The sequence below is a fragment of the Oncorhynchus tshawytscha genome, linkage group LG29 (genome assembly GCF_018296145.1).
Source record: "Oncorhynchus tshawytscha isolate Ot180627B linkage group LG29, Otsh_v2.0, whole genome shotgun sequence".
Taxonomy (NCBI): Eukaryota; Metazoa; Chordata; class Actinopteri; order Salmoniformes; family Salmonidae; genus Oncorhynchus; species Oncorhynchus tshawytscha.
Genome location: NC_056457.1, coordinates 27,831,090 through 27,849,615, shown reverse-complemented (window position 1 = coordinate 27,849,615; position 18,526 = coordinate 27,831,090). Strand labels below are relative to the sequence as shown.

General features: G+C 43.4%; 1 protein-coding gene across 2 annotated transcripts; it reads right to left on the bottom strand.

The window, feature by feature from the left end:
* Positions 1–2,718: 2,718 nt before the first annotated feature.
* On the bottom strand, positions 2,719–16,219 carry ropn1l (rhophilin associated tail protein 1-like). Of its 2 annotated transcripts, none has more exons than XM_042308870.1 (6): positions 15,689–16,215; positions 15,325–15,457; positions 15,033–15,156; positions 14,257–14,418; positions 13,873–14,048; positions 2,719–3,127 (listed from the first exon to the last, which is right to left on the bottom strand). In XM_042308870.1, exons 2-6 carry the CDS (start codon positions 15,453–15,455, stop codon positions 3,064–3,066), a joined length of 657 nt encoding a protein of 218 aa, XP_042164804.1. In that variant the 5' UTR covers positions 15,456–15,457; positions 15,689–16,215; the 3' UTR covers positions 2,719–3,063. The 2 variants fall into 2 exon arrangements, with proteins under 2 accessions (XP_042164804.1, XP_042164805.1); XM_042308871.1 differs by lacking the exon at positions 2,719–3,127 and adding an exon at positions 11,211–11,569 and having other exon boundaries at positions 15,689–16,219.
* Positions 16,220–18,526: the final 2,307 nt, after the last annotated feature.

Genomic DNA, 18,526 nt, shown 5'->3' with positions numbered 1-18,526 from the left:
CCACAGAGGAAGGTGTGTCACTGCAAAGATGAGCCTGAGTCAATGTCATCTCAATGCTGTTACTTCCCCCATGAAGGTCTTATATGACATTTATACTGTATCTAGAGGAACTGACTGACAACTAACCAGTCATATAGCATTCTGGTAATCTAAGTAAGTATTCCTCAACACAACAGCATCCAACCTGGGATTTAAACACGTCTATACATGTTCTCTCTCTCCCTACAGACCTCTCCAATTATTTCCTTTACCACGGGGCCTACACAACACCTTAAAGGCATAGAGCTGCCCAAGGTTCAGATGTCTGGAAAAACCTGGTTTATTTCTGAGGTAAACTTGAACCAGTCTGAAATACCCTGTGTGGGTTTTAACAGGTCTCTATGAGTGGTTTCCCCCTTTACCATAAAGTACCAATCTGCTGAGTATTAATAGGTTGATTAGCAGCTCTTGAACCAACAGGTCAATCAGTTAATTGGCCTGAGCAGAGGACACCAGGTAGACACTAAAGGGGGAGGGAGAGAGAGGGAGAGAGAGAGAGAGAGGGGTAGAGGGAGGGAGAGAGAGGGAGAGAGAGAGAGAGAGAGAGAGAGAGAGGGGGAGAGAGGGAGAGAGAGAGAGACAGAGGTAGAGAGAGACAGAGGAGAGAGAGAGAGAGGGGTAGAGAGAGAGAGAGAGAGAGAGAGAGAGAGACAGAGGAGAGAGAGAGACAGAGGGGTAGAGAGAGAGAGAGAGAGAGAGACAGGGTAGAGAGAGACAGAGGTAGAGAGAGAGAGAGAGGGGTAGAGAGAGGGAGAGAGAGAGAGAGGGAAAGAGAGAGAGAGGGGTAGAGAGAGACAGAGAGGTAAAGAGAGAGAGGGGTAGAGCCAGAGGTTGAGAGAGGGAGAGAGGCAGTTGGGCAGAGAGAGAAAGAGAGAGACCAAAGATTAGACAAAAGTTCTCAATTGGTACAAAATATATAGAGTACTGCACACTACAATTACTTAGGTTTAAAAATAAGCTAAACTGGACACCTTAATGATGCAGTGAATGAACTGAGAGAGAAAGCACGCAGGGCATTTTACGCCATTAAAAAACAAATTCAAATTCACATACCTTAAAATTTGGCTTAAACTAATTGAATGTGTCATTGAACCAATTGTACTTTATGGCAGAGAGGTGTGGGGTCCACTGGCAAAACAAGATTTCATCAAATGGGACAAACACCCCATTGAAACCCTGCATGCAGAGTTCTGTAAGATTCTCCTACATGTCCAGAGGAAAACTACAAACATTGCATGCAGGGCAGAATTAGTCCAATATCCACTAATAATAAAAACTTAAAAAAGAGAAATTAAGTTTTGGAAACTTCTAAAATACAGTGACCCCCTCTGATATCATTACCAAGCCCTGCAATGCCAAGAGCTGGGCAAAAAAAATAGTCCCCTCATCCAGCTGATCCTGGGGCTGAGTTCACAAATCTGTTCTACTAACGCACTGAAGCCTCAGGACCAATCAATCAGAGTAAACCAAATTACAACACAGTCAAAACAAAACTATATTGCCTATTGGGAAACACAAGCACAAAGCAAAATGCAGTGCTATCTGGCCCTAAATCGATAGTACACCGTGGCTAAATATTTGACAATGGTTACTGATCAAAACCTTAAAAAAACCTTGACAAAGTACAGGCTCAGTGAGCACAGCCTTGCCATTGAGAAGGGTAGACACAGGAAAACCTGGATCCCTGTAGAGGAAAGGCTGTGCAACCACTGCACAACAGCAGAACCTGAGACAGAGCTGCATTTCCTGACAAAATGTCAAAAATATAAAACAATTAGAGTGTAATTTCACAAAATGTGAAACCCTTATTCAAGGTTTCAAAGACCTCTCTGATGAGTAGGCTACCCGTCCTGTTGGGGGAGGACGCAGAGAGCTGTGGGCACACTACATGTCCTCTACTGTATGCTTATTGTTATTGTTGAATGTATGGTTATTTTGACCCTTGGTTATTGTTGTTACTGTTGTCCCGTTGACAATTTTTATTCGTATTATTTTTCCTCCCTGTTGGGGGAGGATGCAGAGAGCTGTGGGTTGGCAGCGCAATACATTGCTGCCTGCCATAAGATGAGGGACATTGTCTGACAGACCAACCAACCAATCCTCTATGGTTATTGTAATTGTTCAATTTATGGTTATTCTGAGCCTTGTTACTGTTGTCCCATTGACAATTTTGATTCTTATTATTTTAATATTATGAATATCCAAAGTAAGCTTTGGCGATATGTACATTGTTACGTCATGCAAATAAAGCAAATTGAATTGAGAGAGCGAGGTGGGCCGAGAGAGAGAGGGAGAGGTAGGCAGAGAGACAGAGAGAGCGAGAGAGGGGTGGGCAGAGAGAGAGGTGGGCAGAGAGAGAGGTGGAGAGAGAGAGAGAAGTAGGCAGGGAAAGAGAGAGAGGTAGGCAAAGAGAGAGAGAGAGAGAGAGGTGGGCAGAGAGAGGTGGAGAGAGAGAAACATGGAGAGGTGGAAAGAGAGTGCATGGTAAATGGCATTAATTAAATAGTATTTATTTAGCCTTCCGAGTAGCAATTAACAAATTCTAACCTCAGAGAAACACCCTTCATTAACACAAGTTGTTTGTATGTGTGCGTACTCACTCGCATGCATGTGTGTCTGACTGTGACTGTGTGTGTGTGTGTGTGTGTGTGTACCATTTATTAAAAGACAGCCTAGAAATACTATAAAACAACTTTATTCAGTCCCAGGTGGATTGAAAATGCCCAGAACCAAAGTACAAGTAAATAAAGAGTCCGTAAGAGTGGACATGGATACAGATACACACATACTGTCATATCACAGTACAGTATTATAGACAGGCAATAGGCAGACATGTATTTGAATGAGGCTTCCTGTCCTGGGTCCTAGTCACTGCAGTCTGTTGGTCCACAATACAGAAAGCATTATAATTCAGGACAGGGAAAATGTGATTTTACTTTTGGGGGTATAACTTATCCCTTCTAATGCTTTTGGACTGGGGGATGACGTCAAAAAAGCAGGAATGACTGGTTTCAGGAAAAAAAATCACATTTGAGGAAAAATCACATCCCTGAAGTTAGCTGTCTGCACCATCCCTCCTTGGCATTTCCTAGAGGATGAGAGAGGGGAGAGGACTTTAAAACATGAAAATAGTTGCAATAGAGGAGAGGGACCTTGCTGTATTGTTAGCTGGGACCTACCCTGACAGCATGTTGCCAGGGGACAAAAGCTGTTCTCCCTCATCTTTCCCTCTCTCGTCCATCTCCCTTCCGGTCCAGCTCTGTCCACTTGTTCTCTCTCTCTTTCTTTCTCTTCCTCCCTCCTCCCTATTCTGTGACAGCGTCACTTCCCCAGAGATGTTGTTTCCCAGAGCCAGGCTGCAGTAGAGGCTGCTGATGTGCAACAAATTCTTCACTGGGAACCACAGCCTCTACACACAGACTGGCACGACAGTCTATTGAGCGTTGGGCACAAGCGTCAGTCCTAAGCTACCTAAAGATGATGAAGAGACTAGCACAGCCTAGAAGGGAGAAGTGGGTTACCAGTCCATCTGAAAAGAGGGATTTTGATGTGTCCTGACTTGTGTCCTGGCTAGGTCGCTCCACACTCACACAGTATGGCCCCCTCATGTTTTAGAGCTGTACCTATCCAGAGAGCTGAATACACAGTACTGCTGGTTAGGACCTATAATACTGTGAATACACAGTACTGCTGGTTAGGACCTATAATACTGTGAATACACAGTATTGCCGGTTAGGACCTATAATACTGTGAATACACAGTACTGCTGGTTAGGACCTATAATACTGTGAATACACAGTACTGCTGGTTAGGACCTATAATACTGTGAATACACAGTACTGCTGGTTAGGACCTATAATACACAGTACTGCTGGCTAGAACCTATAATACTGTGAATACACAGTACTGCTGGTTAGGACCTATAATACTGTGAATACACAGTACTGCTGGCTAGAACCTATAATACTGTGAACACACAGTACTGCTGGTTAGGACCTATAATACTGTGAATACACAGTACTGCTGGTTAGAACCTATAATACTGTGAATACACAGTACTGCTGGTTAGAACCTATAATACTGTGAATACACAGTACTGCTGGTTAGGACCTATAATACTGTAAATACACAGTACTGCTGGTTAGGACCTATAATACTGTGAACACACAGTACTGCTGGTTAGGACCTATAATACTGTGAATACACAGTACTGCTGGTTAGGACCTATAATACACAGTACTGCTGGCTAGAACCTATAATACTGTGAATACACAGTACTGCTGGTTAGAACCTATAATACTGTGAATACACAGTACTGCTGGTTAGGACCTATAATACTGTAAATACACAGTACTGCTGGCTAGAACCTATAATACTGTGAACACACAGTACTGCTGGTTAGGACCTATAATACTGTGAATACACAGTACTGCTGGTTAGAACCTATAATACTGTGAATACACAGTACTGCTGGTTAGGACCTATAATACTGTGAATACACAGTACTGCTGGTTAGGACCTATAATACTGTGAATACACAGTACTGCTGGTTAGGACCTATAATACTATGAATACACAGTACTGCTGGTTAGGACCTATAATACTGTGAATACACAGTACTGCTGGTTAGGACCTATAATACTGTGAATACACAGTACTGCTGGTTAGGACCTATAATACTGTGAATACACAGTACTGCTGGTTAGGACCTATGATACTGAGTATTATGGTTACATCCCTTCATTTGGAAAGATAAAGAGGAAAACCCTACTCCGCTAAGCTTGGTCTTACCTGTGCTAGTGTGTGTGTGTTTGTAAACTTGTTCTCTGATGGTGTGTGTTTGTAATTGTTCCCTGTCACAGGTTTGTGTGTTTATGTGTATGTACAGTGGCAAGAAAAAGTATGTGAACCCTTTGGAATTACCTGGATTTTTGAATAAATTGTTCATAAAATTTTATATGATCCTTCATCCAAGTCAAAACAATAGACAGACACAGTCTGCTTAAACTAATACTACAAATAATTATATATTTTCATGTCTTTATTGAACATACCTTGTAAACATTCACAGTGGAGGGTTGGAAAAGTATGTGAACCCTTGGATTTAATAACTGGTTGACCCTCCATTGGCAGCAATAACCCCAAACAAATGTTTTCTGTAGTTGTGGATCAGACCTGCACAACGTTCAGGAGGAATTTTGGACCATTCATCTTTACAAAACTGTTTCAGTTCAGCAATATTCTTGGCATGTCTGGTGTGAACTGCTCCTTTGAAGTCATGTCACAGCGTCTCAATCGGGTTGAGGTCAGGACTCTGACTGGGCCACTCCAGAAGGTCAGGACTCTGACTGGGCCACTCCAGAAGGTCAGGACTCTGACTGGGCCACTCCAGAAGGCGTATTTTCTTCTGTTGAAGCCGCTCTGTTGTTGATTTACTTCTGTGTTTTGGGTTGTTGTCCTGTTGCATCACCCAACTTCTGTTGAGCTTCAATTGGCGGACAGATAGCATAGCATTCTCCTGCAAAATGTCTTGATCAATGGAAAAATGAATTCCAAAATGTATGATAGCGGGTATGGTGTTCTTTGGATGCAACTCAGCATTCTTTGTCCTCCAAACACGACAAGTTAAGTTTTTACCAAAAAGTTCTATTTTGGTTTCATCTGACCATATGACATTCCCCCAATCTTCTTCTGGATCATCCAAATGCTCTCTAGCAAACTTCAGACGGGCCTGGACATGTACTGGCTTAAGCAGGGGGACACTGCAGTCTGGCACTGCAGGATTTGAGTCCCTGGCGGCGTAGTGTGTTACTGATGGTAGGCTTTGTTACTTTGGTCCCAGCTCTCTGCAGGTCATTCACTAGGTCCCCCCGTGTGGTTCTGGGATTTTTGCTCACCGTTCTTGTGATCATTTTGACCCCACTGGGTGAGATCTTGCGTGGAGCCCCAGATCGAGGGAGATTATCAGTGGTCTTGTATGTCTTCCATTTCCTAATAATTGCTCCCACAGTTGATTTCTTCAAACCAAGCTGCTTACCTATTGCAGATTCAGTCTTCCCAGCCTGGTGCAGGTCTACAATTTTGTTTCTGGTGTCCTTTGACAGCTCTTTGGTCTTGGCCATAGTGGAGTTTGGAGTGTGACTGTTTGAGGTTGTGGACAGGTGTCTTTTATACTGATAACAAGTTCAAACAGGTGCCATTAATACAGGTAACGAGTGGAGGACAAAGGAGCCTCTTAAAGAAGAAGTTACAGAAATCTTGCTTGTAGGTGACCAAATAGGTGACCAAATACTTGTAGGTGACCAAATACTTATTTTCCACCATAATTTACAAATAAATTCATAAAAAATCCTTCAATGTGATTTTCTGGATTTTTTTCTCTCATTTTGTCTGTCATAGTTGAAGTGTACCTATGATGAAAATTACAGGCCTGTCTCATCTTTTTAAGTGGGATAACTTGCACAATTGGTGGCTGACTAAATACTTTTTTGCCCCACTGTATGTATGTATGTATGTATGTATGTGTGTGTGTGTATGTATATGTATGTGTGTGTGTGTGTGTGTAAGTGTGTGTACTCTGTCAGAGTTGCAGTGGGTGTGTTAGGGATTTAGTGATTTCCTCTCAGTGAGTTGGCTGCTGTTCAGGTTTGGCATCATGCTGCAGTCTGTCTCAGTAGCCAGCCAGCCATTACCTCACTATGAGGTGAGAGTGCTCCCCATCAGTGAGTGTACCTTTGGCATCATGACGTGGTATGTCTTTGCTCCTAGCAGAACTCGGCGAGGGGAAGTGAACTTCTGTGCTCGCATACTGCCTAAAGACATTTGCCGTATCAACAACACACGCAGAAATCTGCCATTCATTTTCACGTTTGTGCTGAGGAGATCTTAGTCGCACAATTTTCCATCTAACTAAGATGTTTGGTGCAGTATTTCTCAATGAAAAGCAGTCGTCTCTCGTTTAATGACAACAAAGACTTAATTGAAGAATCACTACTGTTGACCAATCACTAACGAAGGGGCGTAGACTTCGGGTACTGAACTTCGGCTTGCCTAAAGAAAGAAAATGGTGTGCTCGTCAAACACCCGCAAGAAAATAACTGCCGAACGCAGTCGAACTCCAAAACAAACTAAATGTGACAAAATGTTGTCATTTACCAAGCTCTTTTCTGCTCCTTCAGCATTGTCAAGAGCCAATCAGATCAAATTAGTACTTTACCTAAAAGAGCCAGCAACCAATTAAATCACAGAATTACCTAAACAATCACTGCAAGGACCAAATCAGATGACAGAGTTCATTAAGCGCTGTCAGGAGAAATTCAGATCATAGGCTTATTAAGCAGTGCTGCCAATAGCCAATCGGATGACAGAGTGTTGTGAGGTAAGGGAGTTCATTACATTAGCATCAGGGACATGCTAGCCAGGGAACTAGATTAGCCCAATGAAACCCTGGCATAGATTCAAGAAACACTTTGTCTGGCACGAACACCCCACTGTAAAATCTACATTGATCATCTTTCAAGCATGAAGCAGCCTAACTACAGTGCCAGACAGGCAGATAAAAAGCGTCATCCTCAAACACGGGCACATTCTCCAGAGTCACCCCTTGCTCAAAGACTTTGCGTCCAACCCTCCCCTGATATGCTCTAGGAGGGTTGTAATATCAGAGACCGCGTCGGGCACAGTGTGCTCCCAGGTCCCTTAATGGTTTCTACCGCTGCGGTCATTGTTCCAACTCATGTGAGACAAAAGTATTCTATCACCCACGTTAGGGTAAAAGAATACAAGATAAAATACATCCTAAATTGTAGTACAACACGTTATTTAAATGTCCAAGTGGGCTTGTTTAAATTGGTCAGACGAAACACGCGCTCAAATTAAGAATAGCTGAGCACAAAACGGCTATCTGCACAAAAAACTATGGACTAGGGGAATGCGCGGCGTTATGCAAACGCTAATCATGGCTCAGCCTCTAGTTTCTCTGTCCTCCAGAGGAGGGAATATAGTGAGGAAATTGTTAAGAGGCACTTTGGATCGACTGCTTAGAGTACGCCGAGACAAAGGGTCTGAATGAACAGCTCCTTTCTGATCTTTCTGTCTTTTGTTTTTCAAGTGGAATGTATGTCTACGGCTCTTGACTGATGATCATACTCGTTTGAATAACCTGTGGCGTTGCTGCTACTACTACTGACATCTATGATTGATATGACGAATAGAACACTCCCCGGCTGATGAAGGTGAGTCATGCCTAAACGTGAGCCTATTGGTTGTTTCTCTGGTCAATAAATATCAGATTTACCCAGCAACAGAGTGCTTTTTCGTTTATTCTCCTGAAAAGTCACCAGTTGAAGTATCCTGGGGTAAGGAATGATAGTTACCAGTTGAAGTATCCTGGGGTAAGGAATGATAGTTACTAGTTGAAGTATCCTGGGGTAAGGAATGATAGTTACCAGTTGAAGTATCCTGGGGTAAGGAATGATAGTTACTAGTTGAAGTATCCTGGGGTAAGGAATGATAGTTACCAGTTGAAGTATCCTGGGGTAAGGAATGATAGTTACTAGATGAAGTATCCTGGGGTAAGGAATGATAGTTACCAGTTGAAGTATCCTGGGGTAAGGAATGATAGTTACTAGTTGAAGTATCCTGAGGTAAGGAATGATAGTTACTAGTTGAAGTATGATAGTTACTAGTTGAAGTATCCTGGGGTAAGGAATGATAGTTACTAGATGAAGTATGATAGTTACTAGTTGAAGTATCCTGGGGTAAGGAATGATAGTTACTAGTTGAAGTATGATAGTTACCAGTTGAAGTATCCTGATGTAAGGAATGATAGTTACTAGATGAAGTATCCTGGGGTAAGGAATGATAGTTACTAGTTGAAGTATCCTGGGGTAAGGAATGATAGTTACTAGATGAAGTATGATAGTTACTAGTTGAAGTATCCTGGGGTAAGGAATGATAGTTACCAGTTGAAGTATCCTGAGGTAAGGAATGATAGTTACTAGATGAAGTATCCTGGGGTAAGGAATGATAGTTACTAGTTGAAGTATCCTGAGGTAAGGAATGATAGTTACCAGTTGAAGTATCCTGAGGTAAGGAATGATAGTTACTAGATGAAGTATCCTGGGGTAAGGAATGATAGTTACCAGTTGAAGTATCCTGGGGTAAGGAATGATAGTTACTAGATGAAGTATCCTGGGGTAAGGAATGATAGTTACCAGTTGAAGTATCCTGGGGTAAGGAATGATAGTTACTAGTTGAAGTATCCTGAGGTAAGGAATGATAGTTACCAGATGAAGTATCCTGAGGTAAGGAATGATAGTTACCAGTTGAAGTATCCTGGGGTAAGGAATGATAGTTACTAGTTGAAGTATCCTGGGGTAAGGAATGATAGTTACCAGATGAAGTATCCTGAGGTAAGGAATGATAGTTACTAGATGAAGTATCCTGGGGTAAGGAATGATAGTTACCAGTTGAAGTATCCTGGGGTAAGGAATGATAGTTACTAGTTGAAGTATCCTGAGGTAAGGAATGATAGTTACTAGATGAAGTATCCTGGGGTAAGGAATGATAGTTACTAGTTGAAGTATCCTGGGGTAAGGAATGATAGTTACTAGTTGAAGTATCCTGGGGTAAGGAATGATAGTTACTAGTTGAAGTATGATAGTTACCAGTTGAAGTATCCTGATGTAAGGAATGATAGTTACTAGATGAAGTATCCTGGGGTAAGGAATGATAGTTACTAGATGAAGTATCCTGAGGTAAGGAATGTTTTTTCGAGCAACTGATGTCCCCTTTGTATTTAAGTTGGGCTGAAGGGCTTTTGAGTAAACCTTTTAAACATTGTTCTAACTACAGTTCCTCAGTAATTATTGGGACAGTGAATCCTTTTTTCTTCTTTTGGCTCTATACTTCAACACTTTGGAAATCAAGCATGACCAAGGGCTTAAAGTACAGATTTGCCACTTCAATTTGAGGACATTTTAATCCATATCGGGTGAACCGTTTACAAATTACAGCACTTTTAGAACACAGACCCCCCCCAAAAAAAGTATTGGGACAACTTCAAGTCGTAAAAAGTATTTGGTCCTACATTTGTTGGATGTATTTTCTGTTTGTTTTGGATTATGTTATGCCCAATAGAAATGAACGGTAAATCCTGTATTGTTTTGGATTATGTTATGCCCAATAGAAATGAACGGTAAATCCTGTATTGTTTTGGATTATGTTATGCCCAATAGAAATGAACGGTAAATCCTGTATTGTTTTGGATTATGTTATGCCCAATAGAAATGAACGGTAAATCCTGTATTATGTCATTTTGGGGTCACTTTTATAAAAGCACAAATATCATACCCCCAAAACGTCACCATTACAATAACATGGTAGGTTAGCATTTATATGTACTTTAATAAACATCAAGTGAATTTGTCCCAATACTTTTGGTCCCCTAAAACAGGGGGACTATGTACAAAAAGTACTGTGATTTCTAAACAGTTCACCTGACACGAATACCCTCAAATTAAAGCTGACAGTCTGCACTTCATCCTCAAAGTCATTGTTTGATTTCAAATCTAAACTGTTGGGAGTATAGAGCCAACTGAAGAATGCTTCACTGTCCCAGTAATTACAGAGGGCGCTGTAGGTCATCCACTACATGAGTAATGAGAGAGTTCCATACGTTGTCAAACTGAGCTGTAGTTATACTTCCTCATCATACATGAGGAGTGTATGGGAAAGAGAGTCAAATTAGTCTGGTTTGATTCTTGTGTTCCACCACTATACTGATGTGTTCTCTGGCTTTCACTACCACAGACGGGCAATAGACTGTGTCTTACAGCATGTGTTACTGGGTACTAGTCTACTAGTGTCAGCTAGGCCCCAGAGCATCTGTTCACAGCTGTCTCATTCACTAGCCTTATAACTGTTGTACTGCTGAGAGGACCACTACTGTGAACACTATCTCCATTTCACAAGAACTAGCAGACAGACAGAGACAGACAGACTCCCTCCCTCCCTCCCTCCCTCCCTCACTCACTCACTCACTCACTCACTGGCTAAATGAATATGCCAAGTTGAAAAAGAATGCAACAGGCACTTCATTGACAAGGCATGAGCATGACAAATGAACTATCGACTAACCTGTCAGGGCAGGAGTGGTTCTCATTGGTTCTAGTGACACTGACCTACATTCACACGCAGTACAGTAGACCTTCCATGTTATATCACAGCAACTCTCTGCCCGATATAACAATAAGATATGAACCAAACTCAACTGCCTGGGAAATAATTCAAGCAACTGGGTATCACTACTGTACAGATCAGAGCTTTAACAGGAAATACATCAACTGATCGTGATTCCATGGGGATTTAGAGAAGACTATTTATTTGTAGAATAAGTAGTAAAGCCAATTCCTTCCTGCTACTCTCTGTTTCTTCCTGTCCTTTTCGTCTCTCCCTCAATCTCTCCTATTATCTAAATTTTTTGCGGCTGTAGAAGTTGGCCAGCTGAATCATCCCATTCTGCTTGGTGCTGTAAACAACAAGAAACACACAAAGTAAAGCAGAGAGAGGTAGAGAGAGAGAGAGAGGTAGAAAGAGAGATAAGTAGAGAGATAATGTGTAAGAGAGGTAATGGTAGAGAGAAAAGTAGAGGTAGCGAGAAAGATAGAGAGAGGTAGAATGAGAGATAGATGTGTAAGAGGTAAAGGTAGAGAGGGAGAGGTAGAGAGAGAGAGGTAGGGGAAGAGGGAGAGGTAGAGTGAGGAATAGAGAAGGGTAGAGCGAGGTAGAGAGAAAGGTAGAGCGAGGTAGAGAGAAAGGTAGAGAGAAAGGTAGAGCGAGGTAGAGAAAAAGGTAGAGAGAGGTAGATGAAGAGAGAAAGGTAGAGCGAGGTAGTGAGGAAGAGAGAGAGAAAGGTAGAGCAAGGTAGAGGAAGAGAGAAAGGTAGAGCGAGGTAGAGAGAAAGGTAGAGCGAGGTAGAGCGAGGCAGAGAAAGGTAGAGAGAAAGGTAGAGCAAGGTAGAGGAAGAGAGAAAGGTAGAGCGAGGTAGAGGAAGAGAAAGGTAGAGTGAGGTAGAGGAAGAGAGAAAGGTAGAGCGAGGTAGAGGTAGAGAGAAAGGTAGAGCGAGGTAGAGCGAGGCAGAGAAAGGTAGAGAGAAAGGTAGAGTGAGGTAGAGGAAGAGAGAAAGGTAGAGTGAGGTAGAGGTAGAGAGAAAGGTAGAGCGAGGTAGAGGAAGAGAGAAAGGTAGAGCGAGGTAGATGTAGAGAGAAAGGTAGAGCGAGGTAGAGGAAGAGAGAAAGGTAGTGAGGTAGAGGTAGAGAGAAAGGTAGAGCGAGGTAGAGCGAGGCAGAGGAAGAGAGAAAGGTAGAGTGAGGTAGAGGAAGAGAGAAAGGTAGAGCGAGGTAGAGGAAGAGAGAAAGGTAGAGCGAGGCAGAGACAAAGGTAGAGTGAGGTAGAGGAAGAGAGAAAGGTAGAGCGAGGTAGATGTAGAGAGAAAGGTAGAGCGAGGTAGAGGAAGAGAGAAAGGTAGAGCGAGGCAGAGACAAAGGTAGAGTGAGGTAGAGGAAGAGAGAAAGGTAGAGCGAGGTAGAGGAAGAGAGAAAGGTAGAGCGAGGCAGAGACAAAGGTAGAGTGAGGTAGAGGAAGAGAGAAAGGTAGAGCGAGGTAGATGTAGAGAGAAAGGTAGAGCGAGGTAGAGGAAGAGAGAAAGGTAGTGAGGTAGAGGTAGAGAGAAAGGTAGAGCGAGGTAGAGGAAGAGAGAAAGGTAGAGCGAGGTAGAGGAAGAGAGAAAGGTAGAGCGAGGCAGAGACAAAGGTAGAGTGAGGTAGAGGAAGAGAGAAAGGTAGAGCGAGGTAGATGTAGAGAGAAAGGTAGAGCGAGGCAGAGACAAAGGTAGAGTGAGGTAGAGGAAGAGAGAAAGGTAGAGCGAGGTAGAGGAAGAGAGAAAGGTAGAGCGAGGTAGAGGAAGAGAGAAAGGTAGAGCGAGGTAGAGGAAGAGAGAAAGGTAGAGCGAGGCAGAGACAAAGGTAGAGTGAGGTAGAGGAAGAGAGAAAGGTAGAGCGAGGTAGATGTAGAGAGAAAGGTAGAGCGAGGTAGAGGAAGAGAGAAAGGTAGTGAGGTAGATGTAGAGAGAAAGGTAGAGGAAGAGAGAAAGGTAGAGTGAGGTAGAGGAAGAGAGAAAGGTAGAGCGAGGTAGAGGAAGAGAGAAAGGTAGAGTGAGGTAGAGGAAGAGAGAAAGGTAGAGCGAGGTAGAGGAAGAGAGAAAGGTAGAGCGAGGTAGAGAGAAAGGTAGAGCGAGAGAGGAAGAGAGAAAGGTAGAGTGAGGTAGAGGAAGAGAGAAAGGTAGAGTGAGGTAGAGGTAGAGAGAAAGGTAGAGCGAGGTAGAGGAAGAGAGAAAGGTAGAGTGAGGTAGAGAGAGAGGTAGAGGAAGAGAGAAAGGTAGAGAGGTAGAGGTAGAGAGAAAGGTAGAGCGAGGTAGAGGTAGAGAGAAAGGTAGAGCGAGGTAGAGGTAGAGAGAAAGGTAGAGTGAGGTAGAGGTATAGAGGTAGATCTGCAGTTTTTCTCTTGTTACGTCAGTCACAGACAGTCACTCAATTAGCCCATGTCAGGTAACATGCCCAGGGGCCCTGACCTCCAGGGGCCCCCATTGATTTAGTTAGTGATTCTCACTCAGATATCATATTAACATGGAATAAGTCATGGCAAAATGTGTAGACTTGCAGGAAATTTGCTTTAGAATTGTAAACTTTTCTCTCCACCTAATGGCAAAATGTGTAGAATTGCAGGAAATGAGTGTGTGCAGATAGAGAGAGTGTAGGGTAGTGTACCACTCACACAGACTCCTGCAGGCTGCTTAGGAAGCTGTCTATCTGGTCCTGGGGGATCTCTCCATCCAGGTGGGCCAGGTAAGTGTACAGCCCTACGAATGTATCAAAGGGGATCCTCGCCGCTCCACCCTCCTCATTCTCCGTCAGGATTTCACACGCATACTTCAGGGCACTGATGATGGTCTGAACACACACACACACACACACAGGGAGCACACACACAGGGAGCACACACAGGGGAGCACACACAGGGGAGCACACACAGGGGAGCACACACTTCAGAAAAGCCTGGGCCATCAAGACAGTACAATACTGCCATCATGTGGTATTTACTAGCACAACACCATAGTTTCTCTCTGAAAACTGACATATATCGGAGCCAGGGACTCACCCCTCCCAGAGCGCTGCAGCCCAGGGCGAAGAACTGCATCCAATGGATGTTATCGTTGAAGTTCCCCAGGGCCAGCAGAGTGTCCAGCTGCTCTGAGGGCAGACACAGACCCTTCCACTTCTGCTGCAGCTCCTCCTTACAGATCGTCTCCTTAGGGGCCAGCTACATTCACAGGGACAGAGAGGAGGGAGAGGGAGAAAGAGGCAGGAGAGGTCATCTTTTTTTTTACAACAATAGAAGCCAGCGACATACAGGGAGAGAAAGAGAGGTACCTTAACATCCTAGCATAGAGGGGGAGAGGATGGGAAGGACTTTCAGCACACCTGAGATCAATGTGTCAGTCAGTGAGTACCTGTTTGTGTAGGACCTTCAGCAGGCCTGGAGTCAGTCAGTCAGTGAGTACTTGTTTGTGTAGGACCTTCAGCAGGCCTGGAATCAGTCAGTCAGTCAGTGAGTACCTGTTTGTGTAGGACCTTCAGCAGGCCTGGAGTCAGTCAGTCAGTGAGTACTTGTTTGTGTAGGACCTTCAGCAGGCCTGGAATCAGTCAGTCAGTCAGTGAGTACCTGTTTGTGTAGGACCTTCAGCAGGCCTGGAGTCAGTCAGTCAGTCAGTGAGTACTTGTTTGTGTAGGACCTTCAGCAGGCCTGGAGTCAGTCAGTCAGTGAGTACTTGTTTGTGTAGGACCTTCAGCAGGCCTGGAGTCAGTCAGTCAGTGAGTACTTGTTTGTGTAGGACCTTCAGCAGGCCTGGAATCAGTCAGTCAGTCAGTGAGTACCTGTTTGTGTAGGACCTTCAGCAGGCCTGGAGTCAATCCGGTATCAGTCTTCTGTGTGGCAACGGGCATCTCCAGCCTATCTTTGGCTGGCAGAGTGTCTCCTTTGGACAGGGCAGAGAAGTACCTGATAGAACAACAAACATTTAAACGAAACAACAATTGTACTTTACACTGGCCATTATCTATGCTCAGCAACTGGGTAGTTACAAGGCCACTGTCCTACCATCTGAACCATAAAAGCTGGGCTCTCTTAGTTGTACAGTCACATCCAGGGAGTCTAGGCTGCACTTACGCTGCAGACCACTGTAGTATGTCATGTGGTTGGGTTCTGATTGCAGCTTTGGTGAACTGTTTGAGAATGTCTGGTAGTTCAGGGGGGATGTTGATTTGCTGTTCACAGTACATAGTATCTGGAGGAGGCATTGCTGGGAAATATAGTGGATATGAAATGTTATTCATAGTTTTCAAGATGTGATAATCAATCTAACATTAGTATAAACTATAGCCAATGAATGTGCCTATCTTTACAGAAGACTATATTGTAACAGACGTTAGCTATCTGACCCACACGAATGAGATGACAGCCTTAACGTTCAGCAGACAGAAGATGGCTGACAAAGTCGTATAATCAATTTACTTACTACAAAAACTCTTACCTGAATACTAATCGAATATCTTTCTTGTTGATAAAAAAAACAACAACAACAAAAAAACAAAACAAGTAAGAGAGTTAATTGGGCTAAAATTATATAAAAAGTGGTTGGTTTAGAGATCGGCCAACTTCATTTTCAATCCATAGCAACTTAACGTTTGCAGACAACGTCACATAGCAACAGCAACCCTCGGTGATTGGACCAGAAAGAAGTCCGGACTTCCCCGCAAAATATTTGTTCCGCCACCGGAAGGCGATGTGAACAAAGGCAACCAGCACCGCGTCGTTACAGACGCTTGATATGTGCTTGTTCGTAAATCTGGAGTGCGCTCAGAGCGTCCGTAAAGTCAGATTTGTCCGTCCGTAAAGTCAGAGTTTTGTCAGATTGTACGTCCGTAATGTCAGAGCGGAACTGGACGCTCTGGTCGAGTAGGGTTGATCGGAGCTTTCTGACCTCAACACCCAAGTTAACGTTGCCTAGCTTGCAAGCTAATTCCATACACCAATGAAAGAACCTCACTCTGACCATTTCACTCCCCCTGGCAGAGCTGGTTAGGCTGTTTTCATGTTATCTATAGCGACTGTGCTGCTGGCAACAATTTAATTACGCTTTTTATTTTGCTGACGTTTACTGACACCGGCCATATTCATCAGTTATTCTGCACTCTGGGCACACAGACGAGAGTGCTCTGAAATCGGAGTAGATAGCCAGGGTGAATTTACGAACGCACCCTTAGCCAAATCAAATTGTATTTGTCACATGCTTCGTAAACAGGTGTAGACCGTCAAACGCTTACTTACGGGACCTTTTCCAAACAATGCAGAGTTAAAGATAAATATCATAAAAAATATAAATAGTGAAACGAGGAACAAATACACGAATAACGAGTAAAAGTAACATGGATCCCATTAGAATGATATCACAGAGAAAGAGACAGGGTTGTGTTCTTTATGGATCCCATTAGAATGACATCACAGAGAAAGAGACAGGGTTGTGTTCTTTATGGATCCCATTAGAATGACATCACAGAGAAAGAGACAGGGTTGTGTTCTTTCTGGATCCCATTAGAATGACATCACAGAGAAAGAGACAGGGACATTTTGTTCTTTCTGGATCCCATTAGAATGACATCACAGAGAAAGAGACAGGGTTTTGTTCTTTATGGATCCCATTAGAATGACATCACAGAGAAAGAGACAGGGTTTTGTTCTTTCTGGATCCCATTAGAATGACATCACAGAGAAAGAGACAGGGTTATGTTCTTTCTGGATCCCATTAGAATGACATCACAGAGAAAGAGACAGGGTTGTGTTCTTTATGGATCCCATTAGAATGACATCACAGAGAAAGAGACAGGGTTGTGTTCTTTCTGGATCCCATTAGAATGACATCACAGAGAAAGAGACAGGGTTGTGTTCTTTCTGGATCCCATTAGAATGACATCACAGAGAAAGAGACAGGGTTTTGTTCTTTATGGATCCCATTAGAATGACATCACAGAGAAAGAGACAGGGTTGTGTTCTTTATGGATCCCATTAGAATGACATCACAGAGAAAGAGACAGGGCAACAACTCTTACAACTATTCAGTCCTCCAAGATTCTGTTCTTAACTATACAAAGAGAAGTCTATGGCTTAGGTGGCTGGAGTCTGAATTGTTTGGGCCTTCTTCTGACACCGCCTGGAAGGGCCCCAGGGATGTACTGGGCCGTACTCACCACCCTCTGTAGCGCCTTGTGGTCAGGTGCCTTGCAGTTGACATACCAAGCCGTAATGCAGCCAGTCAAGATGCTCTTAAATTGTGCAGCAATAGAACTGAGGTTCTGAGGGCCCATGCCAAATCTTTTCAGCCCTCTGAGGGGGAAGAGGCGCTGTCGTGCCCTCTTCACAACTGTGTTGGTGTGTGTGTGAACATTGTTCATTCCTTAGTGATGTGGACACCAAGGAACTTGAAGATCTCGACACGCTCCACCACAGCCCCATGGATGTATATGGGGTTGTGCTCGCCCCTCCGTTTCCTGTTGTCCACAATCAGCTCCTTTGGTCTTGCTGACGTTGAGGGAGAGGTTGTTGTCCTGGCAGTGTCTGACCTTCCTATAGGCTGCCTCATCATCCTTGTAACTTCCCTACCCTAAACCCTAACCAGACATTTAACTAAACCTTCATCCTTGTTTATAACTAATATATTCATAATTAACCATAGCTTCTTGTTCCATCTGTGCCCTAACTCTTACAGTTTACATTTAAACATCAATGGGTTGACAGAGTTACACATCCCAAGAATCCCATTTAGTATTTTCCGTTTATACATGGACAGCCTGTCTGCTCAGAAGAGAAACATTTCAACAATAACACAGTCATACCAAGACAAAGAATCATCAACATAACTTTTATTATTAAACCGCTGTTTGAAAATACAAGTTTACCTTCATCACCTCAGATGAAAAGAAAAGCTAATGGCATCACTATTTGGTGACAGAGAATCAGAATAGACAACTGGAAAACAGACAGCAATAGGATCACCCTCCACCCACCAAACAATAAGACCGTGATCTATTGACTGACTGACGAACACCAGTTCCGGTACAGAGGTTATTTCCAATTATGGTTATGATCAATCCCTTTCAGGTTCTAACTTGTATGAAGGGCTGTGTGGGACATTCAGCATGGCCAAGTTCTCTCCCTTGCACGCGCACACACACACACACACTCTTTCGCTCTCTCAAACGCACACACACACAGTGTATAAAACCCCCCCAGCAATCACGATGAAACAATAATAAAGGTTTACAATTTAACACACAGGTAATGAAACTTCTCCAAATGTGCTGATCGGTTTGAA

Bases quoted from the DNA above. Each gene is read 5' to 3' on its own strand.
- ropn1l (XM_042308870.1), bottom strand. From the start codon at position 15,455: ATGCCTCCTCCAGATACTATGTACTGTGAACAGCAAATCAACATCCCC. The intron at 14,419-15,032 runs GTACTCACTGAC...CTGTGAATGTAG, and splicing joins TGAAGGTCCTACACAAACAG to CTGGCCCCTAAGGAGACGAT. The intron at 14,049-14,256 runs GTGAGTCCCTGG...GTGTGTGTTCAG, and splicing joins GCTGCAGCGCTCTGGGAGGG to ACCATCATCAGTGCCCTGAA.